This window comes from Geotrypetes seraphini, chromosome 7 (genome assembly GCF_902459505.1).
Source record: "Geotrypetes seraphini chromosome 7, aGeoSer1.1, whole genome shotgun sequence".
Lineage (NCBI taxonomy): Eukaryota > Metazoa > Chordata > Amphibia > Gymnophiona > Dermophiidae > Geotrypetes > Geotrypetes seraphini.
This window is the reverse complement of record NC_047090.1, coordinates 197,670,831-197,686,050: the sequence shown is the minus strand read 5'-3', so window position 1 is coordinate 197,686,050 and position 15,220 is coordinate 197,670,831. Positions and strand designations below refer to the sequence as shown.

Genomic DNA, 15,220 nt, shown 5'->3' with positions numbered 1-15,220 from the left:
AAATTGGATTTGTGGCCACTTAGAGGGCCTCAGAAAAAAATAGTTAATGTCTTATTAAAGAAACTAGTATTTTAGCCCGTTACATTAACGGGTGCTAGAATATATGTCTTTATTTCTGTCTCTCTCTTTCCTTACTGCTGTCTTTCTTTCTGTCTGTCTCTCTCCCTGGCCCCCTTTGTCTGTCTGTCTTTCTGTGTCTCTCCCTGCCCCTGTGTCTTTCTTCTTTTCTTTCTGTCTCCCTTCCTCCCTTCTGTCTTTCTTTCTATCTATCTGACTCTCTCCCTGCCTCCTATGCAGCATTTCTCTCCCCCCACTTCCCTGTGCAACAGCCACAGCAGTATTCTCTCCCCCTCCATTTCCCTGTGCAGCAGCCACAGCAGCAGCATGCCCTCCCCCTCCATTTCCCTCCCCCCACACCACTTCCCTGTGCAGCAGCAGCATTTCCCCTACCTCCCCTTTCTCTTTCCGCGGTCTGGCTGGCTCCCTTACTGCCCCCCCTCCCTTCCTGCAGTCCCGACAAACCTGCACTGAACACACGCTGCTTTGGGGCCTTCTACTGCCCTGATTTACTCTGGCACGTCCACGGTGGGGGCTTTGAACAAAAAAATGAACTTTGTCTGGCCGGAGTCGGCAAGCCCACTGCAAGACAGAGAGATGCGTGGTAAGCGTGCATGTGCACTGTGCCGGCCACGGAACTACAGATCAGGCAACACGGCGTTAAGAGTGCGCATGCGCGCTTAGCATTTTATTATTATAGATGACAATTTTGCATGAGGTAAAACTCTTTATAGTTTATAAATCTTTCCTTTTGGCTAAGTCTTAATAATAATATTGTGTCATTTATAGCTAAAGAGACATATGATCAAGAAACTGTTTTATTTTATTCAGTGGCGTACCTAGCATATGTGACACCTGGGGACCATCATTTTTTGATACCACCCCATCTGTATGGAAAACATGATTTTTAGTAACAATCCACACGTCACACATGAGTACCTAGGAAAACGCAGCATCTTACATACTGCAGTTAGCAGTACAACATCAGTACAGCTATTGTAAAACTAAACAAGTACAGATCAATCCTGCACAGTCAATCCTAACAGAAAACCATGTCTTTCGAACACAGAACACAGAAAACACCTTCGCCTAGTATGGAATATATAATCACAAACTAACCCCTCCCCCTTTTACAAAACTGTAGTGTGGTTTTTAGCCACGGTGGTAACAGCTCAGACTCTCATAGAATTCTGAGCATCAGAGCTGTTACCACCACGGCTGGCGCTAAAAAACGCTCTACAGTTTTGTAAAAGGGGGGATAAAACAGAAATACGTAGACAAAGATTAGCATATAATGGAGGTGCCAGGCATACAAATCTGCTCCGTGCATATTCATTAAGGCTATCCTGAAAATCCAACTGGCCTGGTAGTTCTCCAGGACAGGGTTGGGAAACACTGATATAGAGTATCTAGATTTTCAGAAAGCTTTTGATAAAGTTTCTCACGAGAGGTTCCTGAGAAAATTAAAGAGTCATGGGATAGGAGGCAAAGTTCAGTTGTGGATTAGGAATTGGTTATTAGATAGAAAACAGAGGGTAGTGTTAAATGGTCATTTTTCTCAATGGAGAAGAGTAAACAGTGGAGTGCCACAGGGATCTGTATTGGGACAGGTGCTATTTAACTTATTTATAAACGATCTGGAAATTGGAACAAGTGATGCGATTAAATTTGCAGATGACACTAAACTATTCAAAGTTGTTAAAACGCATGCGGACAAACATTGCAGGCAGACCTTATCACATTGGAAGAGTGGGCGTCCAAGTGGCAGATGAAATTTAATGTGGACAAATGCAAAGTGATGCACAATGGGAAGAATAATCTGAATAACCCTACTGGATGCTAGGGTCCACCTTGGGGATTAGCGCCCAAGAAAAGGATTTCGGTGTCATTGTAAATACAGTGAAGGATCCGAGGCAACATGGCTTTACAAAAGGTAAATCGTGCCAAACGAACCTGATTGAATTTTTTGATTGGGTGACCAGAGAGCTGGATCGAGGACATATGCTAGATGTAATTTACTTGGATTTCAGCAAAGCCTTTGATACAGTTCCTCATAGGAGACTGTTGAACAAACTTGAAGGGCTGAAGTTAGGACCCAAAGTGGTGAACTGGGTCAGAAACTGGCTGTCGGACAGACGCCAGAGGGTGGTGGTTAATGGAAGTCGCTCGAAGGAAGGAAAGGTGACTAGTGCAGTCCCTCAGGGTTCGGTGCTGGGGCCAATCCTGTTCAATATGTATGTGAGTAACATTGCTGAAGGGTTAGAAGGAAAAGTGTGCCTTTTTGCAGATGATACCAAGATTTGTAACAGAGTAGACACCGAAGAGGGAGTGGAAAATATGAAAAAGGATCTGCAAAAGTTAGAGGAATGGTCTAATGCCTGGCAACTAAAATTCAATGCAAAGAAATGCAGAGTAATGCATTTGGGGATTAATAATAGGAAGGAACCGTATATGCTGGGAGGAGAGAAGCTGATATGCACGGACGGGGAGAGGGACCTTGGGGTGATAGTGTCCGAAGATCTAAAGGCGAAAAAACAGTGTGACAAGGCAGTGGCTGCTGCCAGAAGGATTCTGGGCTGTATAAAGAGAGGCGTAGTCAGTAGAAGGAAGAAGGTGTTGATGCCCCTGTACAGGTCATTGGTGAGGCCCCACTTGGAGTATTGTGTTCAGTTTTGGAGACCGTATCTGGCGAAAGACGTAAGAAGACTTGAGGCAGTCCAGAGGAGGGCGACGAAAATGATAGGAGGCTTGCGCCAGAAGACGTATGAGGAGAGACTGGAAGCCCTGAATATGTATACCCTAGAGGAAAGGAGAGACAGGGGAGATATAAGAACATAAGAAACGCCTTCACCGGATCAGACCAAGGTCCATCTAGTCCGGCGATCCGCACACGCGGAGGCCCATTTAGGTGCGCCTTGTTGGAGACCCGGATTTCCCGTATCCCTCAATATGATTTGCAAGAAGGTGTGCATCCAACTTGCGTTTGAAACCCAGAACAGTAGTCTCTGCCACCACCTCCTCCGGGAGAGCATTCCAAGCGCCCACCACTCGTTGTGTGAAACACAACTTCCTGACATTTGTCCTGAACCTGCTGCCACTTAAGATTCAGACGTTCAAATACTTAAAGGGTATTAACGTAGAACAAAATCTTTTCCAGAGAAAGGAAAATGGTAAAACCAGAGGACATAATTTGAGGTTGAGGGGTGGTAGATTCAGGGGCAATGTTAGGAAATTCTACTTTACGGAGAGGGTAGTGGATGCCTGGAATGCGCTCCCGAGAGAGGTGGTGGAGAGTAAAACTGTGACTGAGTTCAAAGAAGCGTGGGATGAACACAGAAGATTTAGAATCAGAAAATAATATTAAATATTGAACTAAGGCCAGTTACTGGGCAGACTTGCACGGTCTGTGTCTGTGTATGGCCGTTTGGTAGAGGATGGGCAGGGGAGGGCTTCAATGGCTGGGAGGGTGTAGATGGGCTGGAGTAAGTCTTAACAGAGATTTCGGCAGGTGGAACCCAAGCATAGTACCGGGTAAAGCTTTGGATTCTTGCCCAGAAATAGCTAAGAAGGAAAAAAAAAAAAAATTTAAATTGAATCAGGTTGGGCAGACTGGATGGACCATTCGGGTCTTTATCTGCCGTCATCTACTATGTTACTATGGGTATAGCCTGTTGGCTTCTGGTATATTGGATATATCCTCCTCGTTAAATACAGACGCAAAAAAATGTTTTCAGTTTGTCGGCGATGGCTTTGTCTTCCTTTAGTACTCCCTTTATTCCATGGTAATCTAATGACCCCACTGCTTCCTTCACAGGTCGTTTCCCATTAATATATCGAAAGAATGGCTTAAAGTTTTTGGCTTCCTTGGCTATTTTCTCCTCCTCGTCTCTTTTGACCCCTCTTATCGCCTTATGGCACTTACTTTGATGTTGTTTGTGCTTTTTCCAGTTTTCATCTGTTTTTGTCTTTTCCATTCCTTAAACGAAGTCTTTTTGTCTCTGATCACTTCCTTCACTGCTACAGTAAGCCACGCCGGTTCCTTGTTCTTTATCTTGAAGCCCTTGTTGATACGTGGTATATATAGATTTTGCACATCTGTGACTGTGTCTTTAAAAAGGGACCATGCTTGCTCTAGCGTATTTACAGTGCTTATCCTCTTCCTAATCTTCTTCCTCACCATGACTTTCATCCCTTCGTAGTTCCCTTTTCATAAGTTCAGTGGCCATCGTTCTGGATCGATTTTTTGTTCCTGTATCTAAGTTGAAGTGGATCATGTTGTGATCACTGTTTCCCAGTGTCCCTTCTACACCTTGTGCCAGTCCTCGTAGTCCATTTAGAATTAAGTCTAGAATTGCATTTCCTCATATTTTCCATGACAAGTTGTTCCAAGAAGCAATCGCCTACAGCATCCAGGAACTTGGTCTCTCTACTGCAGCTGGAGTTGCCTAGGTTCCAATCTATCCCCGGATAATTTAAATCGCCCATGATAACTGTGTTGCCTCCCTTGTATTCGTGTTTAATCTCGTCTGTCATTTCCCCATCAGTCTCTTCGGACTGCCCTGGAGGTCGGTAGTAGATGCCAATCTTCAAGGCTCCGGCGGCTGCTTGTTAAAAGAAAATTAAACATTGGCATGAAGGTAAGGGGAAGGGAGGGAGGGAGAATAGATTGGTTAGTAACTGTTGAAACCTAAATACAGTCAAACTTCAGTTTGCGAGTAACCCGGTTTGCGAATGTTTTGCAAGACGAACAAAACATTCTCGCAAAACTTGTCTTGCAAACCGAGTGTTGACTCGATTTGCGAGCACCCCCTGATAACCGGCATCGCTCCCCCGGCAAGAGGGAGAATTAGAAGTTCTTGAGCATGCGCAGATGCATGCTCAAGGCCGGCAGAAGCAGGAAGATCTTCTAGTGGCACCGGCACGTCCTGTGGGCTGCGTGCAGGTGCCAGACGGGGGTGGGGTGGGGTAAGTTTAAGTTCACACGGAGGTGGGTCTTTGTGAGTGGGGGGGGGAGCAGCGCCGCTGGCCTCGGGGGGGGGGGGAACATATCAAAGCGAGTTTCCATTATTTCCTATGGGGAAACTCGCTTTGATATACGAGTATTTTGGTTTACGAGCATGCTTCTGGAATGAATTATGCTCGTGAACCAAGGTTCCACTGTATACAAATTATAATCACGCTCGTTAAAAGTGAAAAAGGAAAAAATTTGAGCATGCCTTCTTAGCCCCCTCTCCCTTTCTCCCCCCTTCCCCCTTTCTCTCTCTCTCTCTCTCAAAAGCAATTCATATAAGATTTGTGTTTGCTTCTAATGAAAAGAGTGCCACCTTGCAGGGTATTTATTTTCCCTACAGATTTAATAAAAGTTCAAGGCTACTGTGACCCGCTGAAAGCAATGAGATGAATGTTGTATCAAAGCTAAAGGTGGTGAAACTTTTTTTTTTTTTTTTAGGTCTAAGTTGCAGAGTTGTTTTACATACAGTTCTCTACCAGTACAAAACAGCTTTAAAAATAGTTTTAGTTTATCATACAAAATGCAAAACTGAACGCTAAAAGTTATTTTAAGACGTGTGGTTTTCTCTGTGTGTGGAAGCAGGGTTAGAGTTGGAAAGAATTAAAAATCGGCATGAAAGTAAGAGGAAGGGAAGAAGGGAGAATAGATTGGTTAGTGTGTGTTGTGGAGGCAGTGGTGGAGGTGGGCAGAAATAAAAATCGGCATGAAGGTAAGGGGAAGGGAGGGAGAATAGATTAGTTAGTGTATGTGTATAGGCAGGGGTGGAGGTGAGCAGACTCTGTGCGTATGGAGGCAGGGTTGGAGGTAGGCAGAATTGTTAGGCACTGCCTGGACCACGGGAAGGGTGCTGAAGGGGTGTAGAGAGAGGGGAGGGAATAGACAGGAACAGACGCTGAAGGGAAATGGGGAAGAGAGAGAGGGGAGAAGACGCTCAAGGGAACTGGATGGAAGGAGGGGATAAAGAAAAAAAAAGGCACATGCTGGATTGGGGAGACAGATCTGAGGGGAGGAATGGAGGAGAGAGATGCTAAAAACCACCTGGGGGAGGGAAGGAAAGATAGAAGAGAAGAAGACAGAGATGCCAGACTATGGGGGGAGTAGAGGGAAGAAGATGGGTGCCAGACCAACTGGGGGGGTGGGGGGAGATGGAAGGGGAAGCACAGTAACAGAGCATATGGAAGAGGCAGAGAGAAGATAGACAGTAGATGGAAGGAATTGAATGAGGAAAGCAGAAACCAGACAACAAAAGTAGAAAAAAATTTATATTTATTTATTTTTTGATTTAGGATAAAGTAGTTTATTAGTTCTGTTGATAAATATTTATAAACAAAGCCCTGCCAGCTGAAGATAGTTCAGCAGCCAGAACTTTGATTTATAAAATGACAATTGTACAGAATATTGTTTTTTTATACTTTAATAAAATGAGTATAAAACTATTTGAGGCTTGTATGAATGGGATCAGATGGTTTGTGGGATCGGTGTGGGGACCAAGCATGCGGGGATGAGACGGGGATGGGGACCGAGCTTGCGGGGATGGGGCGGAGACAGGAACAAATTTTTTTCCCCGTGCCATTCTCTAGTGACAAGCTCTGAAATACTGTATTGCTTTTCTGTGTGCTTTGTATCATCACTGGAATGTCCAGTCCTTATTCTGTGAATCGCATAGAACTTTTTGGGTGTTGGCGGTATAGAAAAATAAAGTTATTATTATTATTATTAATCTCTTCTCTTGAAAAAGAATTGTATTATAAATTTCTTACATGTGCTTATTTTGCACCGCACAGGGTGTATCTGGCAAGACTGTGTACTATGGACTGTTGTCAAAAATGTGCTGCACATCTGACACTTTGGGGCATATGTTTTGGTCTTGCCCTGGCATATAATGGCTTACTGGCGTCGGATGTTTAATCAGATTGCCCATATTTGGAACTGCTCATGGAGATTTTCTGACACCTTTCTTTTTACATTGCGAATCTCATTGACTCCGGTGTGGCCTTTTCCAGTAAATCTGTCTTAACGGGTATTAAATCTATCCTACAATGCTGGCTGTTGCCTCAGACTCCAACGACAGCGCACTGACGTACTCTGATGAAACAGATGGCAGGATTTGAGTGACAGGCTATTACAAACATGGACTTGACAACAGCGGAACCTTGTTTCTTCAATGTTGGTTGCCGTTTTGTGCCACATTGACACAGGCTGCCAGAAGCAGATTGTTGAACTAGACCACACTATTGATGCTAGACCCATTTGTTAATGTAGCTGTTCCTGGGGTTTGGGGAGGGGGGGATTGGGCATGTTGATGTGTGCAAGACTGATCTGCATTTTGGTGAGTTTTTCTTGAAATTTCAATAAAAAGATTTAAATATAATAATGATATCTTCACAAAATGTCAAAAAATATATATGCTCAGAGGCATGAAGGCAAAAACAAGGCGCGAACCCCAAGAATATCCTCTGACAAAGAATGTTCCTCTTACAAAAATAAGTGCTTGATTGTGTACACATGAATAGTAAAAAAATAAGTTGACTGCATTTGCAGCAAAGAAACTGCTTTTTTAACTTTATTTAACTATATGCAATGACAGGGTGGTAAGGCGATATTCTAAGGGTTCGTTCCTTGTTTTTGCCTTCATGTCTCTGAACATATATATTTTTTGACATTTTGTGAAGATATCATTATTATTGTGAGAACATTTGAACATCTTGAGGAGAGTGATTTTGTCTATTGTTTGCTATATTATCACTTTGATCACCCTCTGTGATATTTTGCCAATAAGTTGGTTTCCCCATTTATTGATTGACTGTTTTATTTTATATGGCATGCATTGTCGTGACTTTCATTGACTTGTTGGGGGAGTATTTTTTATTTTATGCTGTCTGTTTATTTTATTATGTATGTATTATTGTTACTCGTGTAGAATTATTGGATGTTGTGGGATACAAATTTATAAAAAATGAAGAAGTGAATCTTCCTATAAGTTTTGATCCTGAGTGTTGGAAGGTTACCCTGTTTTTCAAGGCTGTTTTGGAGAAGCTGAATTTCCCATTTTTTAGCTTTGTGCTTACTGCATTCCAATATTCTGTATTGTGCTCTCTGTCCCATACCCAGTATTAACTGTCTTTTTGATCTTCAGTATTATTTTCCCAGTGTTATTGTTTCTTCTGATTTTTCTCATAGGAGTGAAACCCCATCAGTGCCAAATCTGTGGGAAAACATTTTCTCAAAGTGGAAGCAGAAATGTGCACATAAGAAAACATCACTCAAAGGATATCACTTCTGTCCTTGGCACTCAGGAAGAGATGGGTATGTATACTGGAAGACTTGTGATGTCTTTCTATACATAATACAGTGGTGCCTCACACAACGAACTTAATTGGTTCCAGGAGCAAGTTTGTTATGTGAAACGTTCGTTATGTGAAACGCGTTTTCCCATAGGAATACATGTAAAAAAAAATAATTCGTTCTGCAGCATAAAATATGCTAAGATGACATAAAAAAAGATAAATTTTTGGTTATTATTTTTATTTAGATACATCTAAAAACATAATTGTTTTTTAAAACAACACACATTTTTTAAATTTAAAGACAGACTAAGTAGAGTCTAATTTTACAGTGAGAGAGGGCAGAGTCTCAGCGGCAAAAACTGGGACTTAACTGTTCATTTTTTTTTTTCTACCGTGTTTCCCCGATGATAAGGCAGGGCCATCAAATAAGACAGCCCCCCCTTTTTAGAAAAAAATGTAAAATAAGGCACCCCCCCGCAAATAAGCCACCCACCGATACCTGCGCTTACCCGAATCGGGTGGTACGGTGGGTGACTCCGTGTGGTCCTTGGCACCCCCGACACGATCGGGGCAAGAGGGAGCTCAAGCCCTCTTGCCCCCCCGACTCCCCGACACGATCGGGGCAAGAGGGAGCCCAAGCCCTCTTGCCCCCCGACTCCCCGACACGATCGGGGCAAGAGGGAGCCCAAGCCCTCTTGCCCCCCCGACTCCCCGACACGATCGGGGCAAGAGGGAGCCCAAGCCCTCTTGCCCCCCCGACTCCCCGACACGATCGGGGCAAGAGGGAGCCCAAGCCCTCTTGCCCCGCCGATTCCCCAACTCCCCGACAATATCGGGCCAGGAGGGAGCCCAAGTCCTCCTGGCCACGGCGACCCCCTAACCCCACCCTGCACTACATTACGGGCAGGAGGGATCCCAGGCCCTCCTGCCCTCGACGCAAACCCCCCCTCCCCCCAACGACCGCCCCCCCCAAGAACCTCCGACCGCCCCCCCAGCCGACCCGCGACCCCCCTGGCCGACCCCCACGACACCCCCAACCCCCTTCCCCGTACCTTTCTGTAGTTGGCCGGACAGACGGGAGCCAAACCCGCCTGTCCGGCAGGCAGCCAACGACGGAATGAGGCCGGATTGGCCCATCTGTCCCAAAGCTCCGCCTACTGGTGGGGCCTAAGGCGCCTGGGCCAATCAGAATAGGCCCGGGAGCCTTAGGTCCCTCCTGGGGGCAGGGCCTGAGGCACATGGTCGGGTTGGGCCCATGTGCCTCAGGCCCCGCCCCCAGGAGGGACCTAAGGCTCCAGGGCCTATTCTGATTGGCCCAGGCGCCTTAGGCCCCACCAGTAGGCGGAGCTTTGTGACGGATGGGCCAATCCGGCCTCATTCCGTCGTTGGCTGCCTGCCGGACAGGCGGGTTTGGCTCCCGTCTGTCCGGCCAACTACAGAAAGGTACGGGGAAGGGGGTTGGGGGTGTCGTGGGGGTCGGCCAGGGGGGTCGCGGGGCGGCTGGGGGGCGGTCGGAGGTTCTTGGGGGGGGGCGGTCGTTGGGGGGAGGGGGGGTTTGCGTCGAGGGCAGGAGGGCCTGGGATCCCTCCTGCCCGTAATGTAGTGCAGGGTGGGGTTAGGGGGTCGCCGTGGCCAGGAGGACTTGGGCTCCCTCCTGGCCCGATCGTGTCGGGGAGTCGGGGGGGGGCAAGAGGGCTTGGGCTCCCTCTTGCCTCGATCGTGTCGGGGAGGCGGGGGGGCAAGAGGGCTTGGGCTCCCTCTTGCCCCGATCGTGTCGGGGAGTCGGGGGGGCAAGAGGGCTTGAGCTCCCTCTTGCCCCGATCGTGTCGGGGAGTCGGGGGGGCAAGAGGGCTTGGGCTCCCTCTTGCCCCGATCGTGTCGGGGAGTCGGGGGGGCAAGAGGGCTTGAGCTCCCTCTTGCCCCGATCGTGTCGGGGAGTCGGGGGGGGCAAGAGGGCTTGGGCGCCCTCTTGCCCCGATCGTGTCGGGGAGTCGGGGGGGGGGGCAAGAGGGAGCCAGGCGGAGAGAGGGCAGTTAAGCGCAGTGCCTGCGCGGAAGGATGCAGCTCGGGCGACTTCGTTGTGTGAAACGAAGTTCGTTGTACGAATCAAGACATAAAGTTCGTTGTGCGCAGCGTTCGCTGTGCGAGGCGTCCGTTATGCGAGGCACCACTGTACTTGATTGAGGCAAGCAAATGCTACAGTTTTTCTATCATTTAATGGCAAGGTAGTGGGAGATAAGAACATAAGAATAGCCTTACTGGGTCAGACCAATGGTCCATCAAGCCCAGTAGCCCGTTCTCATGGTGGCCAATCCAGGTCACTAGTACCTGGCCAAAACCCAAGGAGTAGCAATATTCCATGCTATCGATTCAGGGCAAATAGTGGCTTCCCCATGTCTTTCTCAATAACAGACTATAGATTTTCTTTGAGGAACTTGTCCAAACCTTTCTTAAAACTAGCTATGCTATCCGCTCTTACCACATCCTCTGGTAATGCATTCCGGAGCTTAACTATTCTTCGAGTGAAAAAAAATTTCCTCCAATTGGTTTTAAAAGTATTTCCCTGTAACTTCATAGAGTGTCCTCTAGTCTTTGTAATTTTTGACAGAGTGAAAAATCGATCCACTTGTACCCGTTCACTCCACTCAGAATTTTGTAGACTTTAATCATATCTCCCCTCAGCCGTCTCTTTTCCAACCTGAAGAGCCCTAACCGTTTTAGTCTTTCCTCATACGAGAGGAGTACCATCCCCTTTACCATCTTTGTCGCTCTTTGAACCTTTTCTAGCACCACTATATCTTTCTAGAGATAAGGAGACCAGAATTGAACGCAGTACTCCAGATGAGGTCGCACCATGGAGCGATATAGGGGCATTATAACATTCTTAGTCTTGTTAACCATTCCTTTTTTAAAATAATTCCTAGCATCCTATTTGCTTTTTTGGCCGCCGTCACACATTGGATGGAAGATTTCATCGTATTTGTCAATGATGACACCCAGATCCATTTCTTGGGTGCTAGTCCCCAAGGTGGACCCTAGCATCCAGTAACTGTGATTCAGGTTATTCTTCCCAATGTGCATCACTTTGCATTTGTCCATATTAAATTTCATCTGCCATTTGGACGCCCAGCCTTCCAATTTCCTAAGGTCCGCCTGAAATTTTTCACAATCTGCATGTTGTACGTCACCAAACTCGGCAACGCAAGCCATGTCCGCCGTCGGCCTCGAGCTCCTGGGGGCCGGCGGCTCCAGTCGCCCAGCCGGTGCTGAGTCCCCCCCACTCCCACTTCAGCTGGCACGGACGGTTTGAGAATGAGGGAGAGAACAACGCAGCCAGACGGACCGCGGGAAGGGAAAGGGGGGGAGGGTTTCGAGGGAGCCGGCTGGCCGCATAACGTGTTTACAGTGCTGCGGCAGCTGCTGGAGGCAAGAGGTTTGTCGACCGCGGGAAAGGAAGGGAGTGGCGGCGGTGGCAAGGGACTAGGGGAGCTGGCCAGACCGCGAGAAGAGAAAATCGCGTGGGCCACAAAGAGACAGGGAGGAACTGGGAAGAGGGAAAGGGGCCTGCTTTGGGGTAAGGGTGTGCTTGGAGGCACACAGCATTGCTTGGGGGGGAGACAGAAGGGGGGCCACGGAGAGACAGGGAGGAACTGGAGCTGGAGAGGGAAAGGGGCCTGCTTTGGGGAAGGGCTGTGCTTGGAGGCAGACAGCTTTGCTTGGGGGGGAGACAGAAGGGGGACCACAGAGAGACAGGGAGGAACTGGAGCGGGAGAGGGAAAGGGGCCTGCTTTGGGGGAGGGGTGTGCTGGGAGGCAGACAGCTTTGCTTGGGGGGGAGACAGAAGGGGGGGCCACGGAGACACAGTCAGGGAGGAACTGGAGGGCCAGAGGGAAAGGGGTCTGCTTTGGGGGAGGGGTGTGCTGGGAGGTAGATAGCTTTGCTTGGGGGGGAGAAAAAATGGGGGGCCACGGAGAGACAGTCAGGGAGGAATTGGAGGGGTAGAGGGAAAGGGGTCTGCTTTGGGGGGGAGGGGTGTGCTGGGAGGCAGACAGCTTTGCTTGGGAGGGGAGACAGAAGGGGGACCACGGAGACACTGTCAGGGAGGAATTGGCAGGGTAGAGGGAAAGGGAGCTGCTTCCGGGGGGAGGGGTGTGCTGGGAGGCAGATCATTTTGCTTAGGGGGGGAAGACAGAAGGGGGGCTACGGAGAGACAGGGAGGAACTGGAGGGGGAGAGGGAAAGGGGGCTGCTTTCTAGCACCCGTTAATGTAACGGGCTTAAAGACTAGTTTATAAATAAATAGCACCGGTCTTAGTATAGACCCTGCGGCACTCCACTGTTTACTCTCCTCCGTTGAGAAAAATGACCATTTAACCCTACCCTCTGTTTTCTATCTGATAACCAATTCCTAATCCACTACTGAACTGACCTGGAAGTTTGTTAATTTTGAGTTTTGTGTTCAAATATGTATGTTCATTTTATGGAAACTGCTTAGATCATAGGCGATATATAACTTTTTAAATAAATAAATTACTTGGAGGAAGGAGTGCTAGTTTTAATTCTACATATATCAGAATAGAGTTTCTAATTCATTGATAACATGTGGTCTGTCTATAGTGTACTTACAGCCAATTATTACTTTAATTCATAGAAGTTCTTATAGATGGATCATCTTCACCAGGTTCACAAGAAGGAGCTCATGATGATTTATCGCAGATGCATTCCCTGAGGACTATAACAGCAGGGAGACAATCCTATGAAGATGACATGGTTCTACTGCAGTAAATCTGCAAGAGGTCAGCAAAGAACCCAGAGATTTATTGCATAAGGGGTTTGTTGAGAATATAAGAAACTAAAAGAAGAAAATGCCCTTCTGCAACAAAATAACAAAGCAAAAAAGTGACCTGAGGTATCTATAGTGCAGGGCTTTTCTTCACACTGAGGCCACTTTTACCCCCCAGTTTTATCAAGCTGTACTGCCAAGCAGCACAAGCTAAATGCCAAACCACCCATAGGAATAGAATGGGCGGCACAGCATTCAGCTGTAAAATGGCTGTATTTCCTATTTCTCCCATTAATGGCCAGTTGCTAATTTCCCAATTAGTGAATGGCCATTAGCACGGGAGCCTTAACTGACACCTATTTACTAGGTGGTAAGGGCTCCTATGCACTAAATACGGCAATGCAGCTATGCTAACCAATTAGCAATGGCCATACCTACTCTCTCCCTAGTGCTAAAATATATTTTCTATTTTTAGTACATGGGTAGTACACACCAAATACAAAACTATCACACTTCCACCCTGTGGTAGTGGAATTTTAACCTGCAGTAAACACACATTAGTGGTTACTGAAGTTTAGTAAAAGGCCTCTTCAGTCAGCAAACCTTAAAACCAACACTGCATCAACCAAAAGTTAAGGCTGCAGAAAAACGATGATGTCACAATTTGTATTTTTACATTTTGTTTTGAGGTTTCTTGGCTTAGTTTACAGGCCTACTGTTCTTTTTAGCTTTGCTTGAACTATAAATTGTCTGATATGGAAAGGAAAATTCTTGACAAAATAATTTTGTCTGCAAACAGCAGGGCTTCTTAGCAGGCTGTGTTAAGAGATATACAGTCAGATCTTAATATCATGTAGCAAAAGAAAAAAAATGTATCGGCTAACCAAAATACACAGAAGGGTCAATGAAGATACTCTCTCTCCTGCTTCTCACCACCTCTAGCCTATTGGGCTCCAGCTGTGCTGCATAAGCCCTCCAGACCCAGAATAGCAAGGCCTTTTATAGATCTCTCTACATGATTTACAGTGATGGATCTCTTAGCCAGGGCCAGCCTTAAGCAGGAGCAACAGAGGCAGCTGCATAGGGACCAGATAGAGAGAGGGGCGATACACTGGATGGAAGTACACTAGATGGGAGAGAAAGAAGGGGGACACACTGGATGGAAGTGGGAAGAGAGAGGACCTACTGGATGGAAGGGAGTAGAACAGGGGTGTTCAACCTGCGGCGATGTGGTGTTTTCCTGGAATGGAACCCCTGCGAATATCGGGGGAGTACTGTATATAAAAAGAAAAGAATCTCAGAAACCTGCTTGAAAACCAGGAATGAACTTTAATCAAAACTAACATGGTTCCACACTTCTATCATTGATCCTGAAAAACCTCTTATTTACTGTTTTCTCTTTTTATATTATGCAATTTGTATCATGCAAATTTAAAACTTATAACTCATGCTTAAATAAAGATAAAATGGTCCACAAGTGTTATTTTATGTTATGGAAGCTTTTGTACCATCAGACCTTACTTTGACAATCAGTCATTTAGACCAGTGTTCTTCAACCTTTTTACACCCGTGGACCGGCAGAAATAAAAGAATTATTTTGTGGACCGGCAAACTACTAGGACTAAAATTTAAAAACCCCGTATATGCCCCATCCCCGCGAGCTCGGTCCCCGCAAACCATCTGATCCCATCTGCACAAGCCGCAATTATGATTTTATATTGAACGTATTTTATTAAAGTATAAAAAGAAACAATATTTTGAACAATTGTGATTTTATAAATACAAATACCCAGCACGGACCAACAAAACCCCTGTCTCCCCTCCCCTTCACATATATCCCCTCTACTATCAAGAAAACTGAACAAGCCAAGTTATTATAGAATGCTATATAGAAATATCATGCTAACAGAATACTGCAGTCTCCAGTTATGTCTCTAGCAGGATATATATTTCAAATCTGATATATTCTAATGACAAAATAGAAATAAAATTATTTTTTTTCTACCTTTTGTTGTCTCTGGTTTCTGCTCTCATCTTCTTTTCACTCTTTTCCTTCCAGCATCTGCCCGTTCCATCCAATGTC

At 46.3% G+C, this 15,220-nt stretch overlaps 2 protein-coding genes across 7 annotated transcripts in view; one reads left to right on the top strand and one right to left on the bottom strand.

Moving 5' to 3' along the window:
* The window catches only part of FAM161B (FAM161 centrosomal protein B), a 351,011-nt gene that overhangs the window by 49,123 nt on the left and 286,668 nt on the right, over positions 1-15,220 (bottom strand). The gene's annotated exons all lie outside the window — the stretch shown is intronic.
* The window catches only part of ZNF410 (zinc finger protein 410), a 224,336-nt gene that overhangs the window by 186,288 nt on the left and 22,828 nt on the right, over positions 1-15,220 (top strand). For 5 of the 6 annotated variants that reach the window (XM_033950774.1, XM_033950769.1, XM_033950772.1 and 2 more), the window contains 2 exons: positions 8,249-8,374; positions 13,006-13,150. In XM_033950774.1, coding sequence (XP_033806665.1) covers positions 8,249-8,374; positions 13,006-13,139 — 260 coding nt within the window. In that variant the 3' untranslated portion in view covers positions 13,140-13,150. The remainder of the gene's footprint in view (positions 1-8,248; positions 8,375-13,005; positions 13,151-15,220) is intronic. The other variant, XM_033950770.1, reaches the window with a different exon arrangement.